Here is a 17,807-nt window from a genome sequence, read left to right on the forward strand (position 1 = left end):
CATTTGAGAAGATCTAGTGCGAAAGGCCACTTGTATGGTAGAGTCGCCTGAACCGGTTCGCAGCCGTATTTGGCTGAGATAGCTTCCTCCTCCTGCTTAGCTCTCTGGTATCGCACATACCATCTGACGCAGTATATCAGTGCTCCAGCAAGAAAAAGAATTCGACAAACCAGAAACAGCCAATGGCTATGTTCAAAAACACTTTTAACATGTAAAGATCGCATCGCCAGGGCTATGTGTTACTTTGTTGAGACAATGGATTGGTATTGGAGCCTCTGAACTTGACAGATGGACGTCATACATAGCGAGAGAAACGAAACAGCCGGAGAATTCAAAGATAATTCGAGGCTAATCAAGCCGTTATAGTGTCTAAATTATAAACATGGCATGATGAGCCGGCATACATGTCTTTGTTGGTTTGTCAATGGAACGCATTCCCTGTTGGTTTGGTAAAGGTGACAAACACTTGGCAGAACCATCGCAGCGGCCCGATTGGATACGTGAATCAACAATGACAAACACACTGTTCTTACCGCCGCCGGGCTGTTGTTATGGATCCCAGAGCCCGATTCCCGCTGGCTGTACGGGAGAAGCACAGCGGTCGTGTTTGGGGTTCGTCCGACGTCGAACACTAGAATGCGAAACTTGATTAACTACGTTTCAATAGAAGATTTCCACAAGATTCTGAGTACTCGTTTGATATTTACAAAGATGAACGCTAGTGTACATGTATTGTTGGAATATTGACGTTAGAGAAAGGGATTCGGAAGGTGGTCTGGGCCGTTGCACACGGCCTTTCTACCCACTTCTACCCAACGGAGGATTCGTGGGCTCTGCTCACCAACTTCCTCCTTCCATACACACACGCAGTTCAATATGAGAATATTGAGCTTCGCACCGACCGAAAGAACCGATTTGCTGACATGTATACCGACATGTATGTTTTGTTGATGGTACAGGCAAGAAGAGTTGAAGTATACCGACAAAGAAAGCCATCATGGCCTTGTGAGGAGTCTTGACCAGTGATAGGAGACGTCCTGAGAAAGCTATCTAGCACCCCTTACAACAGCGAAAATTTGATCGATTCCAGTAGGTTCCTCGAACTGAAGCCAACATGGAGCTGAAAATCTCCTACGGGGATACGCCAAGTCTGAGCATCAGTGTCCCAGTAGCTGAAGTCTCGGCGGTTCAGCTTGAAAGCAACCACGCGAGTCTCACCTGGACCCAGCTCAACTTTTGCGAAACCTCGAAGTACCTGGACAGGCGTGCCAGAAGGAGCCGAATCAGTGGGCAGTGACATGTAAAGTTGAACGACGGTTGCGCCGCTTCGGTCACCAGTGTTCATTACTTGAACCGTCGCGTTCGCCACAGGAAGGAAGAGGTCGCTCAGAGGTACGGACGACTCATTTGCAGCGCGAGCCAAAGGTGCCAGCTTTGCTGTCAAAGCCTTGACTGATAGCTCAGACGTCAGTTCGAAAGTCGTGTAGCTCAGACCGAATCCAAACTCGTACAACGGCTCGATTCCCTCGGCGTCGAAATGACGATAATCGATATTCAGACCCTCGGTAAAGTTGGCCTGCCACGCACCAGAAGAAGACACTTCATCGCGGGTCAGGTTCGTAACCGGGATGTCATAGTCCGCTTCAGTCTTTGGAATGGTGTAAGGCAGTCTACCAGACGGGTTGACGTCGCCCCAGAGGACGTCAGCGATTGAATTGCCGGTCTGTTCGCCAGGCAGGTGAGCGGCGATGATGGCACGAACATTAGGATGGCTGGCCCATGGCATGGTGTTGACACCGACGGAGTGAGTGATCACAACAGTATTGTTGCACATATTTGCAACCTGCGTGACCACTGCTGTGGAGTTCCAATCTGCTTCAAAGGAGACGCGGTCGAATCCCTCTGCGGCAAAGGTCTTGAGAAAGACGATGCATACATCGGGCACGGGATAAATGCTATGAAAGTCCCCTGCTGCGAGACGTTCATTGTTGAGGATGTACTGCACGCGGGCCCCAAAGCCCTTGGCTCGCTCCTTGATGGCGTCCAGCGGGGTAACCACGTACGTATGGCGAACGCTACTAGAGCCCCCGCCAATGTCCAAGGTTCCGTACTCGAACCCGACGTTCGTTGCAGGAGGGTCTTGGTAGATCAAGCCGTCCGTCAAGTCTCCAGCATCATTACCAAAGACTCCAATGTTCATAGGAGTCATGAGAGGCAGCGTGTTATTGTTTTTGAGCAGGACAACACCGGCGGCCCCTATTTCTCGGATGAGCTTCGCATGGTCACCACGTACATCTCTGGCAGGAGTGTTGCTGACAAGATCTCCCAAGTTTTGTTGATACTGGGCTGCGATGACTGAGAGAGTTGAAGGATCTAGGCTCGGGAAGCTGCCATCATCTTGGCCCAGGAGGTAGTACTGGGTCATGATACGACGGACCATCTCGTCTAGGCGATTTGTGGAAACGCTGCCATCTAGCACGGCATCTTTGATGTGGCTTCCAAACCATGAAGTACCCTGTCCAGGTACAGTTGTGCCAGGCATTTCCATATCCAGGCCAGCGTTGATAGAGGCTGCAGTTGAGTGTGTAGCATACCAGTCAGACACGGTGTATCCCTCAAACCCGAGTTCATCCCGCAGGATACCAGTTAACAGCTTGGAATGCTCGCAGGTGTATGTCTGGTTGAATCGATTGTAACTGCACATGACTGCGGCAGGCTTCGCGTTGACCGCATCCATAAAAGGCCAGAGGTAGAGCTCGTGAAGGGTTCGGTCGTCCATGTTGGTAGATACGGCGTCGATGTTGGATCCATCGGGAAGGGTGACATTAGTGCGTTGCGTTTCTTGCTCGTTGCCGATGAAGTGCTTCGTGATTGCCTGGACGCCCATGCTTTGGAGGCCTCGAATAGAGCGATCCATCGCGATGCCGGTGAGGTAGGGATCGGGAGAAAACCCCTCCCAGACACGACCTCCCAGCGGATGACGGCCGAGTGGTCCTGCCACGGGACTTAATTCCAACATGTTAGCACAAGAACGCCTGATTCCATGAGAACGCCAAGGCTTACCCTAAACAAGCATGCATGCCCTTTGCTCGAAATTCTTCACCGATGGCCACCGCACGACGGTACATTAAGTCCGCATCCCAAGTTGCAGCAGCTGTCAAACCGGCTGGGAACACACTTGTGAGATCGGCACGGTTCACGCCAGACGAACCATCTGAGTAACAGATGCCGGAGAAGTTGAGACGCGGGATCGCGCCAATACTGCCGATGCAACCAAGGCCGGTCAGCGGGTTCGCGCCTGTGACGACTGCCGTTTTCTCTTCGAGGGTGAGCTCTGCTAGAATTGCATTGGCCTTCGAAACAGCGGTGTTCCAGTCAACTTCATGATTGTTAGCTGCGACTTCCACCGCCTATTTTGAATACGATCATCAGCTTACCAGACGTGTTAGCTACAGCGGAGGCGAAGCCAGCGCAAAGCAATGCAGAAAAGACAGTCGAACGCATCTCAGTGTTCTCAATGGCTCTGGATGTAAGAAGTAGGTAAATTATGGACTGAGATCGAACAAAAAGAGCCACAAGTTGAAAGGAGGTCACTCTTATAGACATTGAATACCAACATTACAAGCCTCTGCATAGGTGCATCGATTCCAAGTCGGTGAGCCAGGCTCAAGGTCTCTTCCTCCATCTAAGTCTGCCTTACCAAAATAGCAGATACCGATCGTCGACCTAAAGGATCTCGAGGTTGGTGGACTAAATACACGTATTTGCGAAAGTCGATCTATACTTCCCGAAATGGAAATTTTTCGGCGCGGGTCGTTAAGCCTGGGCCCGGCATACACGTATTTTCTACACTGCCACGTTCGGGCCGGTGTTAAGCTTAAAGAACTACGACTTTCTCATGTTCTCTGCCAAATGAGTGTCAACATGATATGTCGGTTGATCAAGATTATAACGCTTAGTTACTTGCATAATATTACTATTTTTCTTATTCCTTTTATTTTCATCATTTCCACTCTTACTCTTATTTCTTGAAAGTTCACCAGAGGACACTCTTCAAACAATGAATAGAGATAGGGGTGGTAGGAATTAGGATAAGAGGAACAGAGCCAGGGGGGGGTTCCTATTGAGCGGCAAACGATTGTGCCACCTCTTGGCTTGCTTCTGTGTTGAGCTTCGGGTGCCTGAAATTGACCTTGTTCCGTCAAGACTGCACAGTATTATTGATGTCAAAAAGAAGAAGAGAAAGAAGGAAAAGGAAAAGAAAAATAGAGACATGATGTTTCTGTAGAGTGGGGTGGGCCTTGGAGTCTTCAGCTCCGCTTACACACCCTAGCCCATCTACCTCACACCATACTGGATGAAGATGCTGATGATGGGTGTTGTGGACAGTCAATGTCCCTCAGGAGATCGCTGCCTAATGCCCTACGTTTTTGGAAGCTAGTGAGATACACGTATTTCGGGAGGCACTATTCTCTGGCTTGTTGCCTATCAAGCGTATGCAAATCGCTTGTTTTATGCACCGCCAATGGCTGGCCCTCTTGACCTCACGATCGGAATCAACTTAAAAACTTGCCTCGCCTACTTCGAGAACCTAGATTGTTTCTTGCTAACCACCTTTTCAGCTGCTCCTCCTTTAGCCAAACCTTTGCCTTTTTCAATCATGTTCTCAAGCTTACTACTCGCTGCCCTATCAGGAGCGGTAGCGGCCACCTCCTTTTCCAACCCGGGAAACCTCACTCTCAAGTACTTGGTATCCCTGCCAACCTTGAGTTCTGGGACGGAATGTGCCTGCAATCAGCTTTTCAACAGATTTGGAAACGCCCTCCTGAACATGGACTCAAACGACTATACGACTCAAGCCCAAGACTTTTACGACATCCGGGCAGCCCTTGAGCCAAGATGCATTTTCATGCCAACTGATGCGCAACAGGTAGCCTCAGGCATGTCGATCCTCGCATCCTGTGGTGCGCAGTTCGCCATTCGTGGGGGCGGTCACATGAATGTAAGCAATCATTGTCATTGCTGCTGTTCTCTTGTTCTCGTGGGGTGCTAACAAGACCTTCTTGTCCAGTTTCCGGGATCCAATGACATAGACAACGGCGTCTTACTTGCACTTAACTTCTTGAACGACATTGAGATAAGCCCCGACAACTCGACTGTCAGTGTCGGACCCGGCAACAGATGGGTAGATGTCTACGAAGCCCTTGCACCGTATGATCTCTACTGCATCGGAGGTCGTATGAAGACAATTGGGGTCTCTGGACTTTCGTTGATTGGAGGCTTCCACTACTTGACGAATAAATATGGGTTTGCAATGGATAATGTCGTGAGCTACGACGTTGTACTCGGCAACGGAACTCAGGTGGTCGCGAGCACAACCTCCAACGTTGACTTGTTTTGGGCATTGAAGGGTGGCGCGAACAACTTTGGGGTTGTGACAAAGTTTGTCATCAAGACTTTGCCTATCCCAAAGATTAGCACCACTCTGCAGGTCTTTGACGAGTCTGTTGTCCGAGAGTTCATCGACGCTACAGTTGATTTGGCAAAAAACCAAGACCCCGAGGTCGGCGCCGGTTCCATCATCACCATCACGTACAACACCACCACCAAAGGCATTTCTGCCGTACTTCGAGGTGTACAAGAAGGTATTGAGTCACCACCCTCGAGCTTTCAGAAGTTTTCAGACCTTCCGTCTGTCTTGACTGAGAATGTGGTCCAGCGCCCCCTTGATTGGCATGCGCAGTTGGATAGCCCGTTCCAAATGTTCAGGTATGATCTCGCCGTCCTGAAAACGCGTAGAGTCACATCCGGGTGATGCTTTATTTCAATACTGATGTCACATTGCCGCAGAATTCAATTTGGCCACAAAACGATAAAAGCAGATGCAGATCAACTCTACCGTATTTATGAGGCCTGGAGAGCTGCCGTTGAGGACACCAGTGACGTGGAAGGTCTGATCCCGACTCTTGTTCTGAACACAATGGCGGCGAGCGCAATGAGCGTAGCCAAAACAAATGGGATTGGTAACACCTGGGGCTTGGACGATACCGAGCCATTGATTAGTAAGTTTTAAAGAGACCTGATTAGAGTTACATCGCTAACGCTACAACACTTAGTTTGGCAAACTTCCACCGCATGGGACAATGGGGAGAGCGACTTGCGTGTGACGAACTTTGCTCGCGGGGTTCTTGACGACCTGCATGCTGAAAACCAGGCGAAGGGTCTTGCCTCAGAGTTCATCTACATGGGTGACGCGGCCGAGTTCCAGAATCCGTTTCTTGGGTTTCCTGCTGAGAACCTCGCGAGGATGAGAGACGTGAGGGCGGCCTATGACCCATTGGAGGTTTTTACGCGACAGAATTGGGGAGGATTCAAGCTTCCCAGGACTTGAAAGTACACCCTATGAGCCAAAAACGTTGTGATTGTAATATGTAGATTCCAAGACTTCGTCTCATGCTGTACCTCGAGCGCTTGCTGGAAGCCTTGCCGCTAACATTGCCGTCGATCGACTACTTCATCTTTTATCTACAATCTTGCGGCAAAGCTACTCGATGAAGAACAAAATTCTGGTTGTATATATTTATCTTTGTGTAATCCATTGAGTTCAGTATCAGAAAAAACTATAACATGATAGCTCCTCAGCATATTACTCACTTCTTGAGAAGATTGCAAAATCTATTAGCTAAGTGAGTGGAGGAAATTGTGAACGCCATGGGCTCTTTGTAACGACTGGTTCATGAATGGATCTCGAGTCAACACGGGAAGGTACATTGTGAGATATACAGATTTTGGTAGATAGGGCATAGGCCTCATGATTCAGGCTTACTGCCCAACTTTGAGATCTCATAGGCTCTCGTCATTTTGGACGGAGTCTTAACTTGCCCGAATTCTTGTTTCCTCAACTCGAAGGCCGTTTGCCGTTCATCTGATGAAGCGTACGTGTTTAAGTCACCTCGCAACGGATAAGCCATATGGTAATCATCTGAATTGAAGGTTTCAGGTTGGCCAAAGATATTGATATTGCTTAGACATCAAAGATGAACAAAAGAAACACGACAACATACAAAGTGACTCGTTTTTAGAACGTATTTCCACGGACTTCATTCTATGAGTTTCTTGAATGCTAGAGATAGAGATATTTCCACAGTTTAGAAGCCTCGACTCAGTGACCACCATACTCCCTCTCATGAGTATTCTTGGGGGCCCAGCTTGCACTTAAATCCTGAGCGCTGGAGGTTCCCAATGGCACGAAACTTCTCAATTCATGTGATCCTTCAGCGGAAATGACGTTTCCGTCTTCATCCACGGTCATTACCTTGCTGGGGTGGAACACAGCTAGTATGAAAGTGACGAGAAAGATAAGAGCCGCGTCAAAGACGTAGAGGAACACCTCGGTTGTTTGCAAGCTGATAATATGAGTAATTAGTGACCAGAAAAGGAAGCAGAAGATGTGGCAAGACTCACTATCCATCATAGCCTTGGATGTACTCAATGACGCGGAAAAGTGAACGGATCAAGACCAGTGCACTGACACCGTACAAGATCCACAGGAACTTCTCCCATGAGGCGGCGTGTCTCAGACTCTGACTTCTCTCTTGAGAAATACGCCATTGAAAGACCGCTGTGACAGCAATGAAAAGAGCGAAGCCGATGAGCTGGATGAAAAGACCAACAATGATGACGTTTTCTCCCAGTTGAATCTTGCTCGGCGACTTGGCATTGGTGAGAATACCCCCACCTCCGTTCTGTACCAGAAAGGAGAGGACATCACTCGTGATGAAAACCTTCGTAAGAATCTTCGGCTTGACCGGGCTGTAGTCTTGGCCGTTTGATAGAATAATTAAGCGACCTAACATGCCGTAGATGGATGCTGCGAGTAAAGACGGAGCGATAAGCAGCATGAGAGACTGCAGTGCGTATGGCATCACCTGCCAGTTCGGGGTTTGGGCTGCCGATATGGCACGAGCAACATAACCGAGGATTTCGCAGATAATGCCGACGATGAATGGAATGAAGAAGCGCGTTCGTCTCTTGTAAAGAATAATCGCGTGAGCAGTAAGAGTTGAAGAAAATAGGACGATGAAGACGCAAGCGGCAGCCAGTGAAGGGTCGTATAAGTAAAGAGATGCCATGACCTGGCTGTCGCTTCGGTGATGAATCGATGTCATGTTGGTTCGGGTATTGATAGGAAATTATGAATCTATGATAGTGATGCAAGCTAGGGTTTTCAGATTCAATTCAGAAAGGTGGTAGATGCTGGGTCAATTTTTTGCAACTTTTTGTATCATCTGTCATTGACATTGGCTTTTATATTGATAAGTCAAACCCCCCACTTCCTGGCACCCCCCTGTTTCTGGCACCCACAAAAACGATGGGATCACAACCCAACCTCCTCATTACTATTAACTATTGATCCTCAACCACACCCACTACAATACAACTGCCAGCCTCACTAGGGCATTCAGAGTCGCTGGATTCAGCCGTAATAACCTCCTTTTCACCCGCTTCGATTTGAGCCCGATGGATATCCCTGATGTTCGCAAACTTCGTGTTGGGATCGATCTGAACAGTCTTCCTCTTCCTAACTGCAGCGTTGGTAACTTGGCCCTCAGGTGAGCCAGCTGCTGCTGGGCAACTGCCAGTTGCCAGGCCTGCTCTGTGAAGCCTTTTTTCACCTTCCTGAACAGCAGCCGTTGAGTGCTGGTATCATTGTCGAGTTGGGTGTATAAGTGCAGTTGACCGCTGAGCTCTGCCAGCTTCCTGGGTGTCGACCAGACCACTGCAGAGGAAGCAGAATCCCATGGCTCAACAGGGGTAGTTTGTTGACCATTATGGCATCGCTTTTGCCCCGACTGGTTGGTTTGGGTGTGGTGGGCTTAGCAGAAGGCTCAGGTAATACCATAGGGTTCATCAGGGGCTTAACCATCGCTACAGGGTGTAGACCAGTCCACTTCCAACCACTTCTGATGTTCGAGACTGATAGACCAGCAAGTCGAGCCTTCTGGTAACAGTCCAGGAAGTTCCTTTTACCTATAATGGTAGAGTCGTTCCATTGAGACAAGTAACCGAGCTCCTTCCGATAGGCTGACTTAACAGGGCTGAAGACAGACTGGTCAAGTGGCTGGAGGACATGAGAGGAGTGTGGTGGTAAGAACAGTAAATGGATATTGTTAATATAGCAATTCCACATGAAGTCTGTCGTCGTATGACTCCCATGCCCATCCACAATCAACAGTCGAGCCTCGCCCTCAGCCTCGGGCATAGTCTGTGGGATAAACACCTTCTCTAACCATTCAATGGCAGTTAAGTCTGTAGTCCAGCCATTATCTGTTGCTGTAAACTCCCACCCATCGTATGGAACCAGATGTAATGGAAACCACTGTTGTTGGACCGTCTTCCCTTGAAAATGATAAGAGGACGAAGTGCCCTACCCAAGGCTGAGATACACTCAATGATAGAGACCCATGCCCTCGACCCAGGTTGTTTCTTGCGAACAGACGTCGTCTCAGCCATGCCCAGCACTAACCCATTAGCTCCTGACCCTCGAGGATGCCAGTCTCATCCATATTATATCTGTTGGCTGGTTTGATGTCCTTGATCTCAGGGATAGCAAGGAACTTAAACCAGTTCCTAATGACCTCAGTAGATGCCCCATTAACGCGTCTAGAATCGATGGAACGACTTCTCTGAACCTTAATGATAGGGTTCCTTCTCACGAAGGCATAGATCCAGCCTTTTCCTAATGGTTTGGTATCCCCAGCAGCAGCCAGAACTCGCTCTGCGAATTCCTTCACCTGTTGGTGCGTTGGTGCGAGGCCCAGAAGCCTGAATGCGAACCCATTGTGCCAGCTTACTCTCCTGGTCAGGAGACAGCCTCTGCCAGTCAGCAAAAGCCACTTTCCTAGTCTGACCACCTTGGAGACGTAGTTGGAGGGTTGATCGTGGTATCCCATACTCCAATGAGGCTCTCTTTTGACTCTTGCCGTTTGAGATGTCCTCGAGAGCCTGACGAAGCTGATCTTCGGTATATTGAGGCATTAGATATAGAAGAAGGTATGTGCAAAAATGAGACTCGAATTGAAAATGTTGTGATAAAAGGAGGTTGGGGGTGGGCATTGCGTTGTGGTGGATTTTCGCGTTTTTGTGGGTGCCAGAAACAGGGGGGTGCCGGGAAGTGGGGGGTTTGACTTAAAAGATTTTGGCCGACGAGATGCCCGGTCTCAAACACGAACAGTTCACTAGCATGTATTCCCTCGGTCTAGATCTTATCCTTGAGATATTCAACTCAGCCTCTGCCCCAAAATAGCATCTTTGTGGATTGTACGTATGGGTTTCTCCGTCAAAGAAGGTATGGAGCGCCTGCCGTGTAGAAGTTGTCCCTGATCGCTACAGTCACTCTGTCTGTATCAATATTCATTGTGGTGGCATAGCAATTGTATGACGATCTCACACTGCCGGTACGGCGAGAAAATTTCTATGTTGCTGCCTGGAAGGACAGTTGACCAATCTTGTCGGTGTCAGGAGATGCATGGCTCCTCTTATCATCAGACTAGAGGACTTCGATCTCGGCCCTAAAAAGATGGACCCTAAATTGCAAGGGGGCCAAGGGCCCGAGATACACGTAAATGCTTGTATTGTGGAGAATTGTGGAGATACGCGTATTCAATCCCAGCCATCAGGGGTACGGATGCAACATCTACGAATGCTCAGCCAACTAATTAAATACTTGGACCCTGCTTTGTGCCACCCAGCAATGTTGTCAGCCGCTGACCGGACTTAATGCATTTCATACCGTCAAGTTCAGAGGCAGGCTCGAATCATGACATGAAGAGCTTTATTCTTTTCCACGGCCGGCAGTTCATCCCTTGAGAGCAGAGGAGCAACAAACTCAACAGAAAATTTCCAAAGGGTATCCAATCGCCATGTTACGTCGTCAACACAAGAAAAGCCGTAAAGGGTGCACTGAGTGTAAGCGGCGGCATATGCGGGTAAGTTGTTTCTCGAACCAGCATTGCTATCGGCTCTTTCCCTTCTTAGTATTTCTCTTATGCACAGCATCTGGTAAACTGACATTTTTTGCTTTTGAATAGTGTGATGAACAACGGCCCACATGCTTCAACTGCATCAAGGCCGACCGCCTCTGTTCTTTTGCCGAAGAGCCATACATACGGGTAAGTCAGCCACACCCATTTGCAAAGACAAATACGTGTAATTGACCAAGCCAAACAAGGTTCATGATGTGTCCCCTCGATCGGATCATCATTCTGCTAGGGCATCACCAGATGTCCAGCCAAACGGAGACCCCGACGCCGTCAACATGCTTCACATGGAGCTACTTCTCCACTTCAGCTTCGATGTCTACGTTCCTGAGTTCGATGACAACCTTGGGAGACCTGCGACGGAGCTGGTTCTGAAAATCGCCCAGCAGGCCCCTTTCTTGATGCAGGGGGTCCTGGCCATGTCTGCACGCCATCTTTCCATTATCCGACCTGAGAAGTCGGCGCTTTACCTCGATCAAGCAGTCAGATTGCAAACCAGAGCGATCGAAATGTTCAACATGACGCACCATGAAGAATGCAGGAACACATGCGTAGCCCGACTACTATTTTCTTCTGTCCTTGGCCGCCACATCTTGGCTGATGTGCTTCGTGATGATGGCCTGGACTTTCCTAGTTTCTTGAACCGCTTCACTCACGGCGTCAGGATTCATGGCGGAGTCAAAGCCGTCGCCGCTCAACAAGATTGGGTTTCCCTTTTGGAGACTGAATTTGGCCCGCTGATGATGAGGGGATTGGCTGTGGACATGTACGATAAAACCATTGAGCCAAACGAGGCTCTGCAGTCTCTCATAGCTCACTCATCGAACTTGAATGAAGAGGAAAGGTCAGCATGTGAGATGGCACTTCGACTGGTGGATACCGGCCTCCATGATCTGAGGGATCCAACAAGGGTGGAGTGTGGACGACGGATGATGTTTACCTGGTCGATTATGCTGTCTGATCGTTACATCTGCCTCTTGGAGCGCCAGGCCCCGGAGGCGTTGGTGATTTTAGCACGATACAGCATGTTTCTTCACTTCGGTAGGAGCTTTTGGCAGATCGGAGAAGCCGGGCCGCATCTTCTACATGCCATCAGTGCTCACTTGGGGTCGATGTGGCAGCCCTGGCTATCATGGCCAGAAGAGATTCACGATATTGAGCATGTGACATTTTCTGGGACAGAAGGAAATGTTGCGTAATCATCTGGAGGGTCAAAGGAGGAAGCATTAGGCATGGTAGACTCTCAATTATTAATTGTCTGATCTCACGGTCTCCCACCATTTTTATTGTGAACAAGGAAAGGAAACGATTACAACTTGGGGTTGAATCTTTTCCGTATGCGCTCCCCGAAGACGTAGAATGATACCAAGATTGGAACAAGACTCAGCGCAATGAACCCCAACAAGCTATTCCCCCAACCCAGGCCCAAAGCGTCATACATTTCCAATCCAGACAAGGGCAATAGAGCACCAAGGAGCGATCTCAAAAGCGTCAGTGCCGCTGTCACTGAGGCGGCATATTGCGGATAGGCATCAATGAGATAGTTTTGGATGCATGTCTGCCATGTTGTGAGTAAATGCATACACGAATTACTGAACTGTTCCGGACTTACCATTGTACCCATCAACCCAATACACATCACCATGACGCCCAGCATCGGAACAATCCAATGGACGCCATTTTGTACCGTCCAGCCGTAGAGAAACAAGCCGAATGGCAAAGCCAGTGCACAGGGAACAGTCATGATTGGTTTCAGTCGGTCTTCGGGCTTATGCTCCAAGCCTCTGGCTTTAGTCCGCTTCACGATCAAGTCGGTCAACTGCCCGAAACCGAGCACGCCGATGACCATGCCAATGCCAGCGGGAAGGAAAGATAGGCCACTCGAACCCTCATCAAATCCATAGTGTTCTGTGTAGACAAAAGTGAAAGTTGCAACCAGGAGGTACAGGATTCCGTAAGAAATAGCGATGTAGAGGGCGTTGAGAGTAACCACTGGAGTGGCTACCAAGAGCTTGATCGGGCGCATAGCGGCAAGACGGAGTTTCTCTGACATACGGGTCTTTTGTTCGAGCCTGCTTCGTATCTCTTTGTTTCCAGTCTTCTTCCGAAGACGGCTGGCCTTGTGCTCCAGAATGGCAGGGGGGTACGTCTCCCGTAATACCAGAATTGAGACTGGTATGGATACTCCTGCCTGGAAGAGTAGCGTTAGTCTTGAAAGTTCTCAACGATGTATCGCGACGCCGAGAGACGTGAACTCACTAAAATGCTGATAAGCCAAAACACCCACCTCCATCCAGCGGCGCGGATGAGATATCCGCCGGCGACCGGCCCAACACATGGGCCTAATAAGGGACCCAGCGCCCAGATGGAAACAGCTCTACCTCGCTTCTCGGGTGGCATCATATCTGCGATGCTTCCGCTCCCAATAGTGAGAGGAACGACACCAGATAGACCCATCAAGAGGCGAAAAGCAAGCAACATTCCGATACTATTGCTCAATGCTGTCCCAATTGTGAACCCCGTGAAGAGGATATTCCCAAAGATGTAGAGGTATCTGCGGCCGTAAAGTTCGCTGATGGGGGCGACAAGTAGAGGACCAAGGGCGAAACCGAGAACGTAGATCGAGAGCAGAAAGGTTGCAGTAACAGAGCTGTCGTCTCGAAACTCTTTCATAATAAGGGGGATGCCAGGCGCGAACATCGAGGAGCCCAGTGGTCTGCAGATATCAGTACTAATTATGAGAGATATTCATAAAAGTCAGTGGACTAGTATTTACTGACGTGACGACGCTAAGGAGGGACAGTATGGCGATGTTCAACCCTTTCTTTCCATCTGACCAATTCGAGGGGTGCTCAGGGTCGCCTTGCCCGTCCCAATCGACGATCAGAGCTTCTCTGTCTACTTCATGACCAGCTTCAAGATCATGGCTCCGTATGGGAGGCTTCGAGGCAAGATTCTGAGCTTGTGGCTCTTGCGTATCTGGTCGGATCATCCTAGGAGCCTCGGAAGCAGCTTTCGAATCCGATGTTCCTGCCATGACTGCAAACGAGACCAGAAATCTCATTTGAGAGAAGAATTCGAGGATTCGAGGACGCTTCTGCACATATGGACTTATAGTATCAGATAGCCCCTGTTATCGGCCGTGGTAAACCGCTGGTATTAGAAGACGCACAATCCCTGAAACACGCGTATTTGAGGTGGGAACGTTTAGCCCCCGTGATTATTACAGGCATCCGGCAACAACTCCGAACCGAGCTATGACAAAATCATGCGGAATTTGTCCAATTAGCTTGTAGCGACAAGTTGATTACACTCCGGTACTTTCTGGCCCAGGTTCAGCAGGATCCGGGACTCCGCGCTGTCTGTGGGTGGGCGGAGCTGTTCAGTGATTTTCAACCTCGGCTGATTTGGAGTCTGTCAAGGATCTTTCTGAAGTGATATTCAAATACGAAAGTCTTCAAAGGCATCATAGATAGAGAAAAAATAAATAGACCGGTCGGTATGCCACGATGTAAGTCGGCGTGCTTAACCCTTGCATTCCGTTTTGACATCGCACCTACACCACATTCACACCAAAAGCCCAGTCTCCACACACGATGTAAAGGAGTCGACTATTTCCCATCAAAATTTGTCACTGATCACCCTGAATTCAGCAATGACTGAGGGTCATTTGCGTTGCAGGCATGACGAATGGTAGACCCCAGACTGAACTCAAAGGGACAATGCTAAGGACGATCACCCAAGATCAGTGATATCACATCATTTTCATCAATTGCGAATATTGCTCAGCTGTTCACGCATTACTTAGAATGTCTCGGTTTGTCTTCATTGGTGTATCTAATCATCAACAGGAGGCAGAGGAATTGCAATAGGCTCTTGCTCGCCGGGTGCCAAGTCAGGACCATCAGGGTCCGGGATGTCTTTGGTACAGTCCTGCCCGTCCTTCAGACCGTTGTAGAATGCCTGTTGGTAAGCCCCATCGAGGGATCCTTGGATATTGGCGTCGTTAAACGGCACTTGGGTCTTCTCGTATTTGACGTCAGTCAAGGCCCGCCTCGCTGGGCTAGGTAACGAGCTCCACGCGATAAGAGTGCGATTGGAGGCCGCGGATACGTCTGTATCTTGAAAAGGTGCCATGGCGTTATCGTGGATTGAGACAATCGGGTTCGTGGGTGAAGTTCTGAATTTGAGGTCACCAACAGCCGTAGTGCCCCATCTCAAGTGGTCGACCGTGTATGAGATGCCAACGACCCGGTATGAGGAGGGTTTCTCGGCGTTGCAACCCCATCGATTTATCCAGACCACAACACTGGCCCAGTAGTGGCGGTGCCCCTCGTCGTTTCCCTTGCCCCACCGAACCTTTGGGAAATAGTAGCTGTAAATGATGGCATCACGTCCGTGACTGCTTCCGTGGCGAGCGTAGACTTGGCCGGCGCCGCCGTTGCCGCAGCCTGATCTCCCGCCACCTGTAGGCTTCAGACCTGCTCTATTTTATTCCATTAGATATGAATTTTTTTTACATGACGAACAACATGGAGGCTTACCCGAGAGCTCCACTGGCATCGACTGCAGGATACGGATCACAACCTCCAGTGACGGCAAGGAACGGGTTGAATCTACGTTCCAGACGACCGTCTGTCCCGGGAGAGGAGTCCTGTTTGAAAGGTGTGATCATATCATGATTGGCCCACGGATGGCCACCTGAATCATCACCTCCGCGAGGCAAGATGGCAGCTAGGGCAGCCTCCGAGAAGAGGAGGCATACTGTAAGAAGGTGCTGAGCTCTCACAAACATGATGTCAGTGGATGTATCAGTTGAACTGAGACAGAGGCTATAACACTAGCGAGTCGCTGATGGGACATCTCGAGAGGTGCGTATACTTAAGAGATAATGATAACGATATTGATATGGGCAATAGTGGTTGACTCCGATAAATTCTGCCCGCCCTGCTTCAAGTTCTCAGCTGTTGTCCATTTGAGTTTAATTAGACGGCTTCGCCGGCCGCCGCATGGCACGGCACAGTGGCCAGTGCCACCAGAAGCTTCTTGGTCATGGCGAATAAAACAACGAGAATTAGACTAGGGACTGCCAAACTTGGGCAATTACATGACTATCTACCTTCGGCAATATCGACGGTGTTTGCGTTCATCTCGTCCGCAAGAACTAGCTCAAATACATCCAAGATATTCTACGCCCATTCATCGAAGTTCTTTTACCAGTGGAGTCATTGCTCATTGTAAGTTTCCTAATCTCATTGAACTGGATAAAATTAGTGTTCTTGCTGGGAGCCAGCAACTCCCCGTTGTGTCATTCCCACATTGAATTACTCCCGCCAAGAATGAGGCTACAGCTGACTTTTAAGGAACGAGGCACTTCATATATTACCGAACGCCAGGAAAACTTAAAGCCAATGGTCATTTCCGCAATATGCTCACCCATTTTGGATGCGCTGAAAGATGTGATTTAGTAATGCTTCTTTACATTATCTAAACGACATCCGGTTTACGTCCATTTTTTCCCCTCCGAAGTTGTCCTTTCTACTTGCTCGTTGTGTCTTAAAGCTATCAAGGCTTCTAATTTGCAATGTCAAGCACGTCACACTCCTTCGGGGCAAGCGGTCTTCGCCTCCTCTTGTCATGGGCAGTCCTCCAAGTAGCCCTTGTTGGCGCATCCCCCACACCAGTCGCAAGACCCGACACTCTTCCCTACCCTGACGAGGAACCTCTCGCCAAGCGAGTCGTAGGACAGTTCCCCAGCTTCCCCAATGACTATAGTGGTCGCGTCCAAAAGGGCGTTTACCTCCGTACGCTCATGCCGCTGAGTGACGCGGAGGCGACCCGCCATAACCGCGGGGTCAGCGTTGCGAGCCCGTGGCAGAACCAGGCCGCCGTCGAACAGTGGGGATGGACGCGCGAAATCAACTGGGCGCCGTTCAACACTAACGGCGGCGATGAGTTCAGTGATGGCGACGACTTTGACCAGTTTGAGACCTCACCTGGTTTCGGTAATCTCATGGACGACGTCTTCGCGGACCCGAGTCATCCAGTAGACCCGATGGAGAACGGGCTGTCTACATTCCTGCATGCAAATGACTTCACACTCCGGGATGGCTCGTGGGGAGAGGTCAGTTCTAAGTTTCAACTCCTGCGAAGCCGTCAATTTCGGCCTTTAATATCGTGGATCTCTTACTAACATGTTACTCTCTTCCTCCAGCCATCACAAGCCTCCTACCAAAACGTCTTCAACCCTCGCTCAGGAGCAATCATCTTTGACAGAGACTTCAGCCCCCGATATCAAATAGCCGAAAGCGGCGCCGGCGACGTCCCAGAACTTGAACAGCTCTCCGACCTCGCCTACTTCCAATGGCTCGATGCCTGCGCAGCAAAGCGTGTCCGTCCTAACAACATTAACCTCATCTTCCAGTCTCACATCACCTACGTCCCCAGCTTCAACCTCATTGCGCAGGCTCTGTATGACGCCGGGTACCGCAGGGTGCCAGGTTGGAGCGAGAGGGCGACATTCTCAATGGATTCCCGGCCGGGATTGGCCATTCTCGGGAGCACGCACGGCGCCGCTCCGGCCTTGTTCCTCATCCAGCACAAAGCGACATTTGGTCGGAAAGTAATTACGGAAGTGACAGTATGGGGAGGCGCGAGCGGTTTCAGTTTCAGAGCGAACCCGGAAGTTGAGACTCTGAACTTGAGATTCACCGTGAGGGACGCCTGAGCAATTTCTCCACGGCATCATAGAGGCTCTAGAATATGGAT

At 49.6% G+C, this 17,807-nt stretch overlaps 6 protein-coding genes and 1 further gene across 6 annotated transcripts; 3 read left to right on the forward strand and 4 right to left on the reverse strand.

Annotated features, from left to right (window-relative positions):
* Positions 1-1,060: 1,060 nt before the first annotated feature.
* HER10_EVM0003781 (uncharacterized protein) lies at positions 1,061-2,440 on the reverse strand (the record flags this gene model as incomplete). Its single annotated transcript, XM_035473445.1, has 2 exons — positions 1,061-1,723; positions 1,763-2,440. 2 exons carry the CDS (start codon positions 2,438-2,440, stop codon positions 1,061-1,063), a joined length of 1,341 nt encoding a protein of 446 aa, XP_035327830.1.
* Positions 2,441-4,660: 2,220 nt separating this feature from the next.
* HER10_EVM0008523 (uncharacterized protein) lies at positions 4,661-6,391 on the forward strand (the record flags this gene model as incomplete). The annotated part of the gene is made up of 4 exons (XM_035478041.1): positions 4,661-5,002; positions 5,072-5,769; positions 5,851-6,062; positions 6,117-6,391. 4 exons carry the CDS (start codon positions 4,661-4,663, stop codon positions 6,389-6,391), a joined length of 1,527 nt encoding a protein of 508 aa, XP_035328271.1.
* Positions 6,392-7,162: 771 nt separating this feature from the next.
* HER10_EVM0008860 (uncharacterized protein) lies at positions 7,163-8,168 on the reverse strand (the record flags this gene model as incomplete). Its single annotated transcript, XM_035478368.1, has 3 exons — positions 7,163-7,406; positions 7,465-7,948; positions 7,988-8,168. The coding sequence occupies 3 exons, from the start codon at positions 8,166-8,168 to the stop codon at positions 7,163-7,165; spliced, it is 909 nt and encodes a 302-aa protein (XP_035328294.1).
* Positions 8,169-10,778: 2,610 nt separating this feature from the next.
* HER10_EVM0001043 lies at positions 10,779-12,206 on the forward strand.
* Positions 12,207-12,348: 142 nt separating this feature from the next.
* HER10_EVM0000514 (major facilitator superfamily protein) lies at positions 12,349-14,076 on the reverse strand (the record flags this gene model as incomplete). Its single annotated transcript, XM_035470293.1, has 4 exons — positions 12,349-12,597; positions 12,652-13,230; positions 13,299-13,755; positions 13,820-14,076. The coding sequence occupies 4 exons, from the start codon at positions 14,074-14,076 to the stop codon at positions 12,349-12,351; spliced, it is 1,542 nt and encodes a 513-aa protein (XP_035327519.1).
* Positions 14,077-14,876: 800 nt separating this feature from the next.
* HER10_EVM0002928 (NPP1 domain-containing protein) lies at positions 14,877-15,834 on the reverse strand (the record flags this gene model as incomplete). The annotated part of the gene is made up of 2 exons (XM_035472619.1): positions 14,877-15,525; positions 15,584-15,834. The coding sequence occupies 2 exons, from the start codon at positions 15,832-15,834 to the stop codon at positions 14,877-14,879; spliced, it is 900 nt and encodes a 299-aa protein (XP_035327741.1).
* Positions 15,835-16,623: 789 nt separating this feature from the next.
* HER10_EVM0000644 (uncharacterized protein) lies at positions 16,624-17,766 on the forward strand (the record flags this gene model as incomplete). The annotated part of the gene is made up of 2 exons (XM_035470416.1): positions 16,624-17,163; positions 17,254-17,766. 2 exons carry the CDS (start codon positions 16,624-16,626, stop codon positions 17,764-17,766), a joined length of 1,053 nt encoding a protein of 350 aa, XP_035327533.1.
* Positions 17,767-17,807: the final 41 nt, after the last annotated feature.

This window comes from Colletotrichum scovillei (assembly GCF_011075155.1).
Source record: "Colletotrichum scovillei strain TJNH1 chromosome Unknown Contig00010, whole genome shotgun sequence".
NCBI lineage: Eukaryota > Fungi > Ascomycota > Sordariomycetes > Glomerellales > Glomerellaceae > Colletotrichum > Colletotrichum scovillei.